At 36.4% G+C, this 17,545-nt stretch overlaps 1 protein-coding gene and 1 long non-coding RNA gene across 2 annotated transcripts; one reads left to right on the forward strand and one right to left on the reverse strand.

Annotated features, from left to right (window-relative positions):
• The first annotated feature begins 3,399 nt into the window (after positions 1–3,399).
• Positions 3,400–5,404, forward strand: LOC110896742. Its single transcript, XR_002568131.2, has 3 exons — positions 3,400–3,541; positions 4,823–4,876; positions 5,184–5,404. It is a non-coding gene; the product is annotated as an uncharacterized LOC110896742 (long non-coding RNA).
• Positions 5,405–9,445: 4,041 nt separating this feature from the next.
• On the reverse strand, positions 9,446–15,171 carry LOC110895052 (cysteine-rich receptor-like protein kinase 2). The gene is made up of 8 exons (XM_035980587.1): positions 15,057–15,171; positions 12,938–13,735; positions 12,595–12,708; positions 12,381–12,520; positions 11,589–11,799; positions 10,710–10,944; positions 10,486–10,636; positions 9,446–9,963 (listed from the first exon to the last, which is right to left on the reverse strand). The coding sequence occupies exons 2-8, from the start codon at positions 13,692–13,694 to the stop codon at positions 9,616–9,618; spliced, it is 1,956 nt and encodes a 651-aa protein (XP_035836480.1). The 5' UTR covers positions 13,695–13,735; positions 15,057–15,171; the 3' UTR covers positions 9,446–9,615.
• Between the last annotated feature and the right edge of the window lie 2,374 nt (positions 15,172–17,545).

The following is a 17,545-nucleotide window of genomic DNA, read 5'->3' on the forward strand; positions in this document are numbered from 1 at the left end:
GGAATTAACTAGCTGACCGGTAGAAAAATATAATCCCTAAGTTATTCGATACTGATTGCATTACGACTGCGGACAATAGGTATTATTAAAAATAAACTGACCGATTTTGAAACAAATGTTAATCATTGTTCTAAGGGAGCAATAAAAGCAATAAAAGTATTAATAGTTGGCACTTTACACTGTAAATCTTTAAAATTTAAATTTAAACTACAAGTTGTCACGACAATGTAAGCAAGATGAGATTGATTATCGTATTCGGTTAACCTTGATGTTATTCGATTCCTTTTAAAACAAGGTTTGGCATTTTACAGGCATGACGAGTCAATATAATGAGATAAATAATCTTTCATATATTCTTTTTCTTCTGTACCACAACGGATGTAGAACCTAATTGGACCAACAATTGACAAAGCATGTTATTGTTATGTTTAATGGCTACAAAAAGAAGAACACGGATAAAAAAGAAATATGTCAAACAAATAATTAAATAACTATTATGACTTAGTTAAACAAAATTAAACATCATCAAGCAAAACAAAACAAGAAATAATATACTAAACCCTATTGAACTATAATTACAAAACATAAAAAAAAAAAAAAAAAAAAATCAAGTACACCAGTAACCAACAATGAAAAACAAAATAATTTACTACCTATAATTTATTGGTCCAGTGTATGGTGTTTCCTCTTATAAATGTGAGGTTGTGAGTTCAAAATCCTTACAAGTAAAGGCAAAAATTCAAATACAAATAATCTTAACATACTAAACATACAAATTGAAGGAAAACCCAAAAAGACAATGTGGCATTTTTGTAATTACCACCAACTATCAAAGTTACAACCAAAAATACCTAAAAAAACACAAATTTTTTTTTAACATTTTTTATTAAAAAATCGCTACATTTCGTTAGCAAAAAAAAATGTTAAAAAAATAAAATAAAATAATTTGTGTGTTTTTTTTTTTTTTATTTTTTTAGGTTTTTTGGAGGGTTTAGTTTTTAGCATTTTAGCTTGGGGGGAGGGGGGGTTGGGTTTTTTTTAGGTTTTTGGGGGTGGGGGGTGGGGGGGGGGTTAGGTTTTTTTAGGTTTTTAGGGGTGGGGGGGGGTAGGTTTTTTTTAGGTTTTTGGGGGGTGGGGGGAGGGGGTGGGGGGTTTAGGTTTTTTTTGGGGGTAGGGGGAGTGGTTAGGTTTTTTTAGGTATATTTGTAGAGTAACTTTGATAGTTATTGATAATTACAAAAATGCCACCTTGTCTTTTTGAGTTTTCCTTCAATTTGTATGTTTAGTATATTAAGATTATTTGTACAAGAACTTTACCCTACAAGTAAAAGGTAAAGATGAAATTAAGGTATTAAATTTGCTGTAAAAAAAAGAAGAAAGAAACATATTAAAGTACAATAAAAACTAGGATTTTGTCTGTCGCGCGTTGCGGCGGCGCGCGACGGGTGGAAACATATAGTAAGACAAAACACGATTCGTAAAACGCAGTGCGTAAAAGATAATTAAAAAAAATAGTGTAAATCACAAAGGTAGACACAAAGTGCACAACGCAATGCCAAAGACATTTCGAAAAACACAATGCATTGGCATTTGCAAAAGTATGAATTGTAGTTTAGGGGTTACAATTGCAAATTTTTTAAAGTTTGGCGGGTGTAAAAATGGAGTAATAGTGCAAGGGGTAAAAAAGCAAAGTCTAAAAAAGACAAGGTGCAAAAGTATAGGGGTGGTGGCGGAAATGTGTAAAAGATGAGGGGTGTTGGTGGAAATGTAAAAGAAGAGGGTTGGTGGCGTAAATGTGTAAGAGCTAAGGGGGTGATGGTGGAAAACCAAAGTAGAGGGTTGGTGCTGGCAAAGTTTGAAAGATGAGGTTGTGGTTTTAGAAATCCAAAGTAGAAGGTTTGGGGACTAAATTTGTCATTTTATGAAACTTTGAAGATACCAAAGTCAAGGGCTAAAATTACAACATCGTGAAAGTACGGGGGCAGGTAGGAAAAGCCGGCGGAAAACTCACGCGCGTTGCGGCGCAAGTACGTTGCAAACATCGAATAGATTAGTCAAGCGTTATGTAAGGCGTTAAACATATAAAAACACACATTTTGACGTATCCAATTTAACTCAATAGCATTGTAGCTGGATAAAAATGTAAAGTATATCGTATTTATATGTGACCCGACTCATACATAGGAAACGTACAAAAGAAGCATAAAATGTGTATCAAGGAAAAACTAACACGTGTAATCAAAAGTGATATTCATATCAACGGAAAAAATTATGCCCTTAGCGTGTTGCGGTAGGGTCGATACGTAGAATTGGAAACGTACATAAAACAATAAAAAACAAAATATATTTGACCTGACTCGTTCCCCAAAAAAAGTTTATATCGAAACGTATACCAACTCGAATTTATAGCGACACATAAATTTCAATATTCATAATACAACCCGCGGGCGATGCGTCGTAGGCACGTTGCAAACAGATTAGTCCAAGCGCTATGTCATGCGCAAACCATATGAAAGCGCATGTCTTGACGTATTCAGTTCAACTCAATGTATGGTTGAATCCAAACGTTTAGTTTTTTTAAAAAAGAAATTAGCGAACGAAAATAATTAAAGAAAGCAATAAGCTAAAAATGTATAGATATACGGTACAACGATAAGGTTGAAACATTATAAACTTTTGAGATTAAACCTCAATGGTCTAATATTGTAATGTAATTGAAGTTTAACTGGGAAAGGAAATTGACTCAAAACACAATTTAACAAAACTAAAAGCAAAGGAACAAAATGTATTTTACTCAAAGTATGGGTGAAAAATTGAAGTTTAACTTGGAAAGGAAAAGGACTCAAAACGCAATTCAACAAAACTAAAAGCAAGGGGTCAAAATGTATTTTACTCAAAGTATGGGTGAAAAGAGGAAATGTCGAAATGGACTCAAAACGCAATTTAATAAAACTAAAAGCAAGGGGCAAAAATGTATTTTACTCAAAGTATTATGTGAAAAAGGGAAATGGCACATGCATGTCGGTGGCCTATGCCACCGACTTTGTGTGGCTAAAATTGCAACATCGTGAAAGTACAGGGGCAGGGAGGCAAAGTCGGTGGGAAACCCGCGCGCGTTGCGGCGTAAGTACATTGCAAACATCGAATAGATTAGTCTAAGCGTTATGTAATGCGTTAAACTGTAACACCCCAAAATATGCATTTTATATATGTTATTTAAAATGTTTAGTCATGTTATATTTAACCTAGTTAAGTATTTACACTAGTAACTTGATTAGAAGGAAGGTTACATGACAATTAAACAATATAAGTAAGTAAAGGGACTAATCTTGTTAAAAAGGATGAAAGTTTAATTAAAACAAATAAAAAGGAAAAGGAAAAACACAAACACATCTCCTGGTGTGTTAGTGTGGATCGATCAAAGCAAGGGCCAAGAAGACCAAACCCTAACTTCACAAATTCTCCAAAATCAGAAGGAAATTTAGTGTTCTAGTGGATGCATGAACCCTAATTCGAGTAATCTAAGTTTGTTCAACCCTTGGTAAGTCGAAATTTTGGTTTTGATGTTTTGTAGAAAGTGGGTTTCAACCCAATCTTGAAATAAATGTGAGTAATTGTGTAGTCATGAGTTAGGATTGCTCAATAGAACAAGAAATATGTTTGATTCTAGATAGTTGGATGATTTAAAGCAAAAACCCACTTGAACTAGGGTGATAATGAAGAACATGAATGAAATTACATGTTAATTATTGTAATGGTAAGTATGAGAGTTATTATTCATAGATTAGTAATAGTTAGAAGCTGATTTGGAATGATTATTGTGGGAAATTGGATTGTTTTTAATGATCTAAGAATGAACTAGTAGAACCATGCTTTGAACACTTGTACCCTATGCTTTATTCATGTTATGCACACCAAGTGTTTGACAAAATGCCTCAATAAAGATGTTAGGGGCTGTTTGGTTGCCTCTTAATGGCTCCATTAAGAGGCTTGGCCTCTGAATCGGTCAGACATGTGGTGTTTGGTTCACCAAATAACAACCTCTGAATGAAACCATTCAGATCTGAATGGTTCAGCATTTTTCAACATCTGAATGGAACATTGGACTTGTATACCCTTGCCCAAGAAAACAATCTGCCACTCCCCCCTTTCTTCTCTACAGCCGCCCCCTCCACAACCGCCTCCTCCATAGTCGCCGCCCTCCACAGCCGGCCCCCTCCACAACCGCCTCCTCCACAGTTGCCCCCTTTCTTCTCCAGCGGCGATGGTTGGTGTTTTCCGGCGAAAAGTCGTCAGCGGAAGCTCTTCTGCTTCGGTAAGCCTCGATCTCACATCTAGTGTTTTGCTCAAACAAGAATCAAGAACATCAATCATCAACGAGGTATGAAATCGACATCTTTTCTTCTCTGCTTCAATTTTGTATAATCGTGTATACTGGTTTAGACTTGATTTAATGTAGTTAAATAATGTTTAATGAACGTCTTAATTTATGGTTTAGAAAATATATTTCATTCAGCAAAAACTAGTACATAGGGATAGGGGTAAAAACGTCATTCTCCACACTCATTCAGAGGTGCAACCAAACAGCACTTTACTAGTTCAGCACTTACTGGTTCAGATCCTCTTACTCATTCAGACCTCTTATTCATTCAGCACTTATTGATTCAGATGTTGCCAAACAGCCCCTTAGTCTTGTAAGTCATAAACCTTATGTGAATTGAATGTGTTTAAGAAGTATGAGCCAAATTGTGTATAGTTTTATCAATTGGTGTGTGTAATTGGGTATGAGACATAAATTAAAAGAATGAATGCTTATGTATAGGTGTTAAGGAAGAGAGTTCAAGTCAAGCGAAACAACAAGGGAATCAAGACCGAGGTACGCTACTTGTACAATTTTTGGTTTTCACTATAGATATGTGTTTATCAATAAATGTGTTAATTCGAATCAAGTATGGAAAAAGATGTATGTAGAGACCCTTCTCTTGAACGGGTCGAATGATGTTATTGTAAGACTAGAAGGAATGGTATGAAATTCCGTTGGAACACATTACCGCGCAAGAATGAAAGAATGTAGTAAAGCACAAGTTGTGAATGTCACATTTGTTTCAAGTCCGTAAGTTAGATTCTTGAGTTAAAGAGAGTAATTTTTGTTCTAATGAATTTTCGATGTTGTGGTCATGTAGGTAAATCTCATGTCTGGCTATCAAGCTTTGCCCGGTTCGAACACGCCTCAAGCCCGTCAAGTGTTCCGCATTTTGTAAAAATCAATGTTTAATACTTTGTCACTTATGTCTACGTCTAGTAGTTAAACCTAGTTTCTATTATGTTTGTCTTTTGGAAAAACTTGTCGTAAGTACGTACATAAACTTAATGGTTTTGTAAGTAAAAACATGGTATGTTTTGACGTGTGTGTTGTGTTTTTTGAATGGTTGCGTATTTTTGAATGATATTTGATTATGAAAAACAGGGGACCGCTCGTTTTGCAAACGGGTCATGCCCAAATTTCGTTAGAAAAGTACATTGTTATTTAATAAATTTAAAAAGAAAATTATGGACGTTACATAAACATATGAAAACGCACATTTTGACGTATCCAATTTAACTCAATAGCATTGTAGCTGGATAAAAATGTAAAGTATATCGTATTTATATGTGACCCGACTCATACATAGGAAATGTACAAAAGAAACTTAAAATGTGTATCAAGCAAAAACTAACACGTGTAATCAAAAGTGATATTCATATCAACGAAAAAAATTATATCCTTAGCGTGTTGCAGTAGGGTCGAAACGTAGAATTGGAAACGTACATAAAACAATCAGAAAACAAAATATATTTGACCTAACTTGTTCCCGAAAAAAGTTTACATCGAAACGTATACCAACTCGAATTTATACCGACACATAAATTTCAATATTCATAATACAACCCGCGGGCGATGTGTCATAGGCATGTTGCAAACAGATTAGTCCAAGCGCTATGTCATGCGCAAACAATATGAAAGCGCATGTCTTGACGTATTCAGTTCAACTCAATGTATAGTTGAATCCAAACATTTAGTTTTTTAAAAAAGAAATTAGCGAACGAAAATAATTAAAGAAAGTAATAAGCTAAAAATGTATAGATATACGATACAACGATAAAGTTGAAACATTATAAACTTTTGAGATTAAACCTCAATGGTCTAATATTGTAATGTAATTGAAGTTTAACTTGGAAAGGAAATGGAATCAAAACACAATTTAACAAAACTAAAAGCAAAGGCCAAAATGTATTTTACTCAAAGTATGGGTGAAAAATTGAAGTTTAACTTAGAAAGGAAAGAGACTCAAAACGCAATTTAACAAAACTAAAAGCAATGGGTCAAAATGTATTTTACTCAAAGTATGGGTGAAAAGAGGAAATGTCGAAATGGAATCAAAACGGAATTTAACAAAACTAAAAGCAAGAGGCAAAATGTATTTTACTCAAAATATTGTATGAAGAAGGGAAATGGCACATGTATGTCTCTATTTATAAACCAACCCCTTCTCTTTTTATAAATAAGCACATATGATCCCAGCTCTTCCGATCAATTTGCTATGCCACCGACTTTGTGTTTTAAGTATGTTTATAATTTGAGATTCTTTGACGATGGTCCTGATTTAGCTCTATAAATAGATAATAAACCCAATATCTGCCAACTTTTTTACAACTAATTTTTTTTTTTTTTAGTATTCCTCATTGGCCTAGGCCCACCCTCTTTCTAAGGTGTATCCGCTAATGGTATTGATATCAAACCCGAACCTATAGTTTCAATACCTTACTAGATTTTTACCCCGTGCCGCGTGCTGTGACGGCAACATCACGTTACCTATATTTTACTTTGTTACACATGTTACGTTCGTAATATTAACGTCATTAGACATAGATAAAAAAGTATAATGTCTCGGACATTACGTTATAAAGTTATAAAAGTAATTTAGACAGGGGTGTGAAGTCGTAAAAGTAATTTAGACATTAACGTGGTTATGCATAGATAATAAAAAAGCATAATAGTGTGCCATACGTTATGGTGTAAATGTTGGTATCATCGTCATCGGAAACCCAGGACCAGTCGGAACGGATCGAGTTGTGACCACATACACAATCTCTTTCAAACGAACCACAACTTTCACAATACTTCATTATGAATCAAACTAACCGAAAAAACTTGTTGAATGATAATAACACTAACCGTAACAAATCTGATCGAACTGAACTTTCAATAAACATAAACTTGCATTACAGATTACATCCATACTGATTGCCTTGAACCGTATATATAGCAGCGAAGGGGTGCGAGTATCGGTTGTGTCGTTTCAATGAAGAGATACGTCTCTTCCTTCATAACCGCTGCAGTGGTTACGTACTCACACCGGTTCGCTTAATACGGCCCAAAACAAACTACATGATATTACCCTACTGGACTTCTAATTGTTCGACCCACTGGACATGGCCTCCAGCCCAAACTCTAAAACATAAACAATGAAACAGTAAATTGTTTGCCCCATTAAGTAAACTAAATAAATAAACAAACTACCGGCCCGAAACCATATTCATTCGGATGGACTTGATTATCTTTGTTCTTCAGTAAAGTTGTAAAAAAAATCAAATAAAATAAAATGAGATGTCAAGTTATTATTAAGTAGAAAAGATTGACGGGTCAAAATTGTCGATTAATAAAAATTAGAAGTGCATGTAATAAAAATTAGAAGTGCATGTATCAGTTACTTAAAAGAAACACAAAAAATATAGAACATGTATACAATACCTTAGTTTTTTTATTAAGTTTTGTTTGTTTGATTTTTTTCATTAAATTGTAGCTACATCACTCTTTCTACACACTCTCCCTCTCACCCAACCATAACACCACCACCATAACAACCATCGTTACCACCACTCTGATAATTCCAGCCAAGAATCACCACCGACCTACCACCACACCTCAACCGTCACAGCAACCGTCTTTTTTTCCAGAGATGAAGACTTTTGAATGTATTTTTTTGTTTATGTTAATTCCTAGTGTCTTGAAAATTAGCTCTAAAACTTGAATAAGACAAAATTATGTTTATGAACTCAAGGGTTTATGTTCAACTTGGGAAGAATCGGTGAGAGGTTCTAAGTCCACTTCAAGCATATAGTGAATGGTTCCACCCAACAGCTCTTTTTTGTGAAGGCTGTATGTATAAGAAAATAATTTAACAGGGGTAGTATTGTAATTTGCAAGCATGACATTTTTGTAATTATGTGGTGCACTGTTGCACCGACCATGATCTTTAAGATTATATAAATTCAGTACCCAATTCTCATTAAGTTAAATTCGCTATATGCCTGATATTGTAGCTGTTAACCTTTACTTAAAAGTAGGGCTGACACTGAGTCGGGTATAGCGAATCTCAGTCTCATACCTGGTTAATTACTCATCGGGTATTTATCCGTTTACTATCGAGTATATCCGTTAGTGTTTATTCTTGTACATTTATTCTTGAATGTAACATCCTACATTTATTCTTGTACGCAACTGAAAGCTATTGATCAACACCCTTGACCTATTTGAAATAATCTCAACGGAGCCATGATTAGACTATAAACATTTAATACAAGCTAATTATTTAAAAAAAGGCTAAAACTATCATAAAAACCATTAAGTCGTTAACCTTAGTTTGTATTCCCAGAACAGAAATGTAATTAGTGGTTCTTTTCAAAATTTTGGTTAATATTGGCTATCAATTCGACTATTAGACTATATATAGTGGAATAACAAAAATTGTAAGAGTTACTAAAAATTAAACAAAGAAAAAAAAAATACTTGATTGAAATACTTGTGGACCCCATCACCTCTATCTTCTTCACGACCTTTATTCCATGGAACCCCTGACCCCACCCCTTTGGCGACCCCTAAGACTAGCTGGTGTGGTACCGCGAGCACCCCCGGCGCGAGCCACGTTGGCAGGTGAGCGGTCGCGCACACCGCAACACCTTGGCGCGAGCGCTTGCACGATGACCGAGCGCAAGGATGGTAGCAGATGGAATGTGGCCGTTGTGCATTGGGGGAACCACCAAATAACCGTTAGATTTAAAAAAAATCGAATTTTAGTATTTTTTTCCCCTTATTTAAACTCTCTAAACCTTTATAAAAGTACCCACTATCTCTCTTTCTGAAGCCATTGCTCACCGACCACAACAGGGTGATGAAGCTTCAACAGTAGCTTTAACCAACGTCCAGTCAACGCCAGATGGAGCAATATTACAGGATGAATCCTAGTACTCACTTGAACCACAATGGGTAGTCTAATAACGGACCAGCGCAGTATTCGGCGCCATTCGCTGCTAACATGGTGGGGTGCTAATCCATTACACATGTTCTTGTCTCAAACATAACTTAACAAGCAATCTAATATTAAATTTCACACTCTTTAATTAATATTTTAAACAACAAGCTTTGATAATTTAATGACATTTACACAACTTTACAGAAATATACATTGTATAGCGGTCAGGATCCGGCTTTCATTACATAGTAACCATAGCACATTACCTAGCTAACAAAGTAAGAAAAAACTGTGATCCAATAGTCCTCAAACCCACGTGATTTTACCGAAAACTAAGTTCAAGATCCGTCAATGTGTGTGATACTGAACTAGAATCATCAGTGTTGGAGGTATTCAGTAACCTTTGAGTCATGTTGTTATTAAGCTCCATGGTTCCTTCATCTATAAAAGGGGGATTAGTGGGGGCAGGTATAGGTTCATCATTTGTTGCTAACATTTTTAGTGCTGCTGACATGGATGGTCTTAAAGATGGAGATTCTTGGGTGCAAAGAAGTCCAATGTGTACCACTTTTATGGCCTCTTTTTGGAACTTTATGTTGGGACTAATATGCATCATCAGGTTTGGGTCAAATATTTCCTCCACTTTACCTTGCTTGAAATGCTTCCATGCCTGTTTATTAGATAGGTGGGTCAAGTCGCATAACAAACGGGTTGAAATACACTGGGTCGAGTTAAGTAAAACGGACCCATATACACTTTTTGCAAATAAACATGTTGAAACTAACAGCTATTGCTTGGCCTGTAAAGAACGTGAACGTGTTCGTTTATGTTTCTTCATTAATATTCCATACGAACAGAAACGAGCGAAGATGACCTTATATAAATGGAGAAAATGAAAGTGTTTGTCCGTTTGTTAGTCGATACCCAATGCTTGGTTTTAAAATATGATTGGGTTGATACAAGATGGGCCAGTTGTTGGTACTAATAATTAATATATATATTCGATGAAGCATGTGTTCATGTTCATTCGTGTAGTTAAATGAAGAAAAAAAAAACAATTTCATGTTAAACGAACTTCCCAGCAAACAATTCACTAAACGTTTAGGCCTAGCTAAATTAACAGATATTTATTTACTAGAAAGTGCAAAAAGCGGGCTAGATTTATGGTATGAGGTGTAATTTTTATACTTACCGTAGTCACTAAGCTGTCGTTATATTCTGTACTTTTGCTTGTGTTGTTTGCCACTCCAGTAACCACCTCCAAAAGTAACACACCAAAGCTATAAACATCTGCCTTTTCAGTTAACTGACCATGGGCTAGGTACTCTGGAGCCATATATCCTCTGTCGACGTTCAAAAAATAAACAAATTAGCTGCTAGTTTAAAACTCTTATAACAAGAAGTTAAGGCACTTACAGTGTTCCTGCAATGGCGGTGCTGATGTGGCTCTTATCAACTGGAAAAGATCTGGCTAACCCGAAATCAGCTATTTTGGGACGAAACCTCAAGTCTAGTAAGATGTTAGATGCTTTAATATCCCTGTGAATAATCCGAGTTGTGGTATTTTCATGGAGGTAAACCAAGCCTTCTGCTATACCGATTATAATCTTTAATCTCTTATCCCAGCTTAAGTCCCGGCCTTTAGTTTCATCTGTAACATGTTCATAATTACATCTCAAATTTTCAGATTAATGATTTCAGAGTCATTAGTGTTTGAATATATTTTCAAAAAGAGAGAATATTTTTGAGTCAGAGAAATTGAAATGAAAGAAAATTGGCAAATTAGTTGTCCCACATAGGAGGATGCTAAGCGTTAAAACCTCACACATGTTTATAAGTGGAAAGTTTATGACGCCTTTTTGCACATGAGTCGTGGCCGTAAGTCACAGTCAGCCCAACGTTTTTGGAGGCCTAACTGAGCTACAAAGTCAGGATATCCATTTAAGTTATATATATGTTGTGTGTATAAATATAATATATATGCTTAGATTAAATTTATTTTTCTAGTTAATTGATTCAAAATGTTTAATGAAACCATCACATGTAATATTTGTTTGTTCATTTGGAGCAAATACACATGTTACATATAAATGTTCTTTTTTAATTGGGGCCCTATTTTTTGGAGGCCTAAGCCTTTTGCCTGCCTACTAAGCCTATTGGGTTGGCTCTGCCGTAAGCGATTAGCGTAATGTGGCGTTTTGGTGGCACTAGGAATTGTTTTAAGGACTTAAAGTAAGTAGTAAGAGACACCAAGAACAACAATTAGTGCATGTCATTTAGAGTTTTTGAAATTACCAAAAATGAAGAGGTCGAGACTCATGTTGGGTAGATATTCGTATACAAGAATGCTTTCAGGCCCTGAACAGCTGCAACCTAATAGTCTGACTAGATTTTTGTGTTCAACACTGCTAATCATGTTGACTTCATTATAAAAATCCGCTGCTCTAAATTTGTTGTTGTAGAAAAGCCTTTTCACAGCTATTTCTCGTCCATCTGAAAGAACACCCTGAAAGGAATTTATTAGGGATGTAAACGAGCCGGGCCGAGCTTGGGTCGGTTCAGTCTGCTTATTTGAGCTCGAGCTCGGCTTACGAGTAAAACCCAAAGCTCGAGTTCGGCTCGAGCTATTTTGAAAACAATCTCAAACGAGTTAAAATATCAGCCCGAGCTCGCTTTGATATTGCTTAAACGAGCCAAAGCTCAGCTCGACCTAGGCTCACCAATGTTATTAGTTTAAATCATATGGGCCTAAGTTGAAACCAACTTGGGCTTTTTAGGATTGGGTTATAATATCAGGGTTATCATTATAATATATTAAAGAAAAATAAAACTAAAATTTTCTTTGACCTCCTTTAGGCTCGCAAGCATAAACGAGCTTTGTATTTCAGGCTCGAGCCCCGAGCTCGATAACTAAACGAGCTGTATTTCATGCTCGGGCTCAAGCTCGTCTCGTTCAAGCTTTAACCATGCCGATCCCGAGTAGCTCTCGAGCATGTGGACTTGTTTACACCCTCTAGAATTTATATAAAGGGCTTAGGCCCGGGTTTTATGCATCAATGCATTCATTTTCTATTATTATTATTATACCTTGTATACGGTCCCAAATCCTCCTTGTCCTAGCTTATTGGATTCATCCCAATTTCCGGTAGCGTTTTCAATAGTGGAGTATTTGAAGTTCAAGCTAATGTCCTTAAGAATTTTGGCCATTTCCTCAGCATCATAAGAACCTGAAAACAGTAATCCAATCATTAGTTTTTTTGTTTGTTTCGTGGATTCTAAAACAACATCGATATTGTTATACCGTTTCTCCTCTGCTGTACATATCTACGTCTCCGGATATATAAAATGACCACCAAAGCAACTGCTAGAACCACAACAGAACTAAAAGCAGAAACTACAATAGCTATTGTCCTCCCTTCAAAAAAACCGTCGACCATTAGAGACATGTAGTAAGTGTTTACCTTGAATTCGTATATTTTTTTAGTTATACATGACACACTAACTACTTATAAAATTTCTTATAAAAAAATTGTTCCAGTCAAACCATCTTATAAAAAAAGTTACGTGTTTTGACCCATTACCATTCGCTTGCCCCTCCATAGTTCTATAGTTTAATTTAATATAATCATCATGATTACCTCTACGGCTAGATCTGCTTGTGGCTGGCATAGGATTGAGAAAATTAGTATCCGAATACCTCATAAAACACCCCGCATTCAACACACGACCCTCAGACCACGATGAGCATTTTGTTATCGATATGGATGCATTATCCAAACACACCCTACAAGAACTCGGGCTCAAAGTCTTCCAACATTCCGCCAACACATAAACCGAATCATTAGTACCCATCACCAACATTTCTCCCCTAGCAAAATAATCACTATTGCTTAATGCACCCGTGACAGCATTCGCCACTGCTCGACTTGTTGACTCTTGAAACAACGCACCCTTTCTTGTCGTATTCCCACAAATCGTAGTATCATTCGGGCTAGCATACTCCCCGAAAAAGCTATAGTTTTGGAGCCGCATAAAGCACCCGTCAAGATAAATGCGGCCCCCGCTATGTGGGAAGCAACTAGGGAAATAAGTACGAATTTGCGCATAACATAACATGCAATCTTGTGAAGAGAGATCTTCATAGCATTGGGTGAGTAGATAGTTCGTGTTGGGCCCGGTGCCTACGACTGCTGTTGAGAAATGTGAAGTCTGCATTTCATTGGTGGTTATTTCGGTTGCACGAATAAAGTTTGCGACGAAAAGCGTACTATTGTTGTGAACGCCTTCATCACATTTCATTTCGATGATTTCGGTTCTGGCATCCCCTTTGGATTTAGATACTAGTAATGAGATTATGATCAAAGTGATGAAAATCAAAGTTGTATGTGTTGATTTCTTCATCTTCTAGTGAATGTTAGACTTGTGTAAGTAGTTAGTTGTAGCTGAAAAATGTAAAATGACATGTAAAATGCATAAATAGCTATAAAATACCAGATTATTATGAAAAAAAATTCAAACTTCTCAAAAGCGGTTTCACTATCACATGCCCAATCACCTAGAAAAGGAAAAAATAATTTAGAGAAAATTGTTGATTACTCAAGATCAATAAAGTTTGGTTTTATGTTTTGAATGCAAGAATTATATCAATAAAGTTTCAGTTCTTTTCGATTATCTTTTATCTCTGATTATCATTTTCAACACACCACATCCACCCAAATGCCAAAAGAGTTTAAAAAAACACCAAAATCCATGAAAAAATTTATCCACACCAAAAAAAAAAAAAAAAAAAAAAAACCTCGTAAAAAGTATAAATATCTGTGTCTTTTGTTATAAATTATAAAATAGATAAAAACGGTTATTAACTAATTAATATTTATTTTCTGTTATCCGTCTAGCAATTAAAAAAAACACGCTTCGAGGAGGTCAATGGTCAAATTCAATTCTGAAAGCAATACCCCCGTGCACATCAACTCTTTTATGTCGATATTCAAAGTTGTTGGGCGATTAATTAGAAGATAGTATATAATAATAATTAATAAATAAAATAAGAAAATTATAATAAAAACAATAGCCGGTCGCGTCAGGTCATGAGCTAAGACCGATCTCAAATTTGAAAAAGTATGGCAGACAAATTCATACATACACTAGTTTTTTTAGATATGGTGTGGGATAAATCCCATATTGGCTTTATTGGTATGAGATAACGCCCACTACCCTTTCAACCATATTTATAAAGAAGTAAAAAAAAAAATCAAATAAAACAAATTCTAATTGGTAAAAGATGTGGGCTCATCACCTTCTTCCTATTCACGATTCACGCCTGCTATTCCTTTGGCAGAGGCCAAGGATAGCACCCCCTTCGGCTAAGGCGGAGCGGTGTTGGGGGCGCCACCCAGCTGAGATGGCTGGAGGCGCTAGCCCACACCGTTTGTCTTAGCCTAGAGAAACAACCGAAACAATTACATGATAAGAAACACCGTAAAAACAAACGACATGGTTGATGATCTACATGAACAACTCGAAGATCAAACAGAGGCAACTCAAATTTGTTGTTCGGTTTTGATAGTGTAATAAATTCACACAGAAGCAAATGAATTTCGTTAATAAATAATCATGATTCTCATATAATCAGTAGCACATAGTTGATGATCAACAATCAAAAAAGCTTGAATATAACTAAAAGCTCGACAATTTCAACACCATAATAGCCTTAATCACAGTAAAAAAAGAACTAATTAATTGGATTAAGATCGGTGTACATACCTTTTGGATACATTTGGATTGTGAAATTTTGGTTGATTGGAACAGAGCAGAGTGAATGATAGTTTATATTTATATGGAGTGCCTCCATAAGTCTTATGTTCAAACTTGAATTTGGTTTGACAGAAATAGAACATTCATTACAAACATACTATATTTTTATTAGGGTAAATTACACTTTCGTCCTTTATGTTTATACCAAATTACAATGGATTTCCTTTATCTTTTAATACAAGAATCATCCTTTACGTTTTAAAAACCTCGCACCATATGTGTTTTCGTGCTTTCAAGAAATTTTCGCGCCGCCATTCTAGATTACCGAAAATGCACCCACCGCTGCCAAGGATCTGATCATTTAGGTTCGTCATATCACACTCCTACTCAGTGGCGGATCTTAACCTAAAACTCAGCATGGGCCGATGTTTTTTGGAGATAAAATCAGCCTGGGCCGAACCAATACACATTTAAAAAAATTCTCGAAAACCTGAAATTTAACACTACTAGGCGAAAAAACCGCACGGGCCGAGGCCCGATCCGGCCTCCTCTAAGCTCCTCTCCTGCTCCTACTCGCGTGTATATAGAAAACCTTCATAATGTTAAGAGTAAATTACAAGTTTTGTCCTTTATGTATGTCCAAAATTGCAGGCGCTGTCCTTTATCTTTAAAATTGACGAGTTTTGTCCTTAATGTTTGCAAATCTTGCACGTTATGTCCTTTAAGGCAAACCCAGTTAATTTTTTTTTGTTAAATCTGAGGCACATGAGGGCATTGTTGTCATTTCATCTCATCAGGGACCATTGTGTAAAAGAATTCGTCTTCAGGGGTATTGTGTAACTACAGAAAAGATATTTACTTCACACCAACCCCCTTTCTTCTCCTTCTTCTTCGTTTACAGCTGCAAATCTTGCAGACCCACACCGTCTCTCTCATCTTACCGGTGGTCGGAGCCGGTGCCGGTCGCAATCCCGACGACGGGTCTTCCACAGTCGCACACCCACCAAAAACCCCTAACTTCCCTTTCACCTCATCTCCCCGGTCAAACACACACGCACCCACACCTTGGGTCACCTCTGCTCTCCATCTCGTGGCTCTGACCGACGACGGGTTCCTCACCGGTTTGCAGGTTCTCGGGGTTAGGGTTCCAGTGGGGGTGGGGTTTAATGGTGTTTGTTGCTGGTTTGGGTTGTTGCAGGTTGGGGTTAGGGTTCTAGGTGGAGTGGTGATGGTGGGTCAGGCGATGGTGGAGATAGTGGGTGGTGATGGTGGGTCTAACGATGGTGATAGAGAGGTTGTGATGGGTGTTATCGCAGGAGACAAGAACGGCTGCTGCTGTTGTTCATCGCTGAAGAAAACATGGATGTCGATTGGATGTGTGAATCGCAGAAAGTGAAGAGGTGTCGGCTGGGTTTTTATTTGGGTATCTTGATTGTTGCTGGGTATCGATGAAGAGGAAGACAGATGTATTAACGGCAGACTGATGTTGTTATGTTTTGGGAACTCAAATTTAATTTAGGGTTTTGGATGTTTGTTCATCGCTGTGAGAAGAGAGAGAGTAGGTGAAAAGGTCTTTGGATAAATACATAAATAAATAAAGGTCTTTGGATAAATACACAATAGCCCCTGAAGACAAATTCTTTTACACAATGGTCGTTGATGAGATAAAATGACAACAATGCCCTCATGTGCCTCAGATTTAACAAAAAAAATTAATTGGGTTTGCCTTAAAGGACATAACGTGCAAGATTTTCAAACATTAAGGACAAAACTCGTCAATTTTAAAGATAAAGGACAGCGCCTGCAATTTTGGACATACATAAAGGACAAAACTTGTAATTTACTCTAATGTTAATGTTACTTACAAATTTTTTTCTTGAAAACACAAATGCTTGTAAAGAAATTCCAAAATGAATGCCTTTTCTCAAGCTCTTTGGATATTTATGGATAGTTCAGAACGCCAATCCATCATGAGCCTATAATGTTATTTTTACTTAAAGATTTTGAATTAGGGTTAATGAGGAAGAAGTGGAACTTGTGGTATGTTTTAAGGGGTAAATGGAGTCTATAATGTTATTTTTACTTTTATCCAAGGTGGTGATGGTTGTGGTAGATCCGACGGTAGGGGTGGACAAAGGCGGTGGTGGTGGTCAAAAGAGGTGGTGGTAGTCAAAAGCGGTGGTGGTTTTTGAGCGTGATGACAAGAGAGTGTGTGTTTGGTTTTTAGAGATAGAAAGGGTTTTAGAGAGAGTGTTTGGTTTTAATTTACTTTTTAAAATATATGGTGTTAGGGGAGGATTTCTCAATGACCTGTGATCCTTAATTACTGTTGGGTTTGGTGATCCTCACTTCTGTTTCAGTTAGTGATCCTCAGAAGTGCTTCAGGATCAGGATCATGGATCATCTTAAGGATCCTTATACTAACGATTGTCTACTTTGAATCTGGTATTGTTTTGCAGGAGTACTAGCTTGGACTTGGTCTTGGCGACATTCCTGGG

Source organism: Helianthus annuus, chromosome 12 (genome assembly GCF_002127325.2).
Source record: "Helianthus annuus cultivar XRQ/B chromosome 12, HanXRQr2.0-SUNRISE, whole genome shotgun sequence".
NCBI classification, from domain to species: Eukaryota; Viridiplantae; Streptophyta; class Magnoliopsida; order Asterales; family Asteraceae; genus Helianthus; species Helianthus annuus.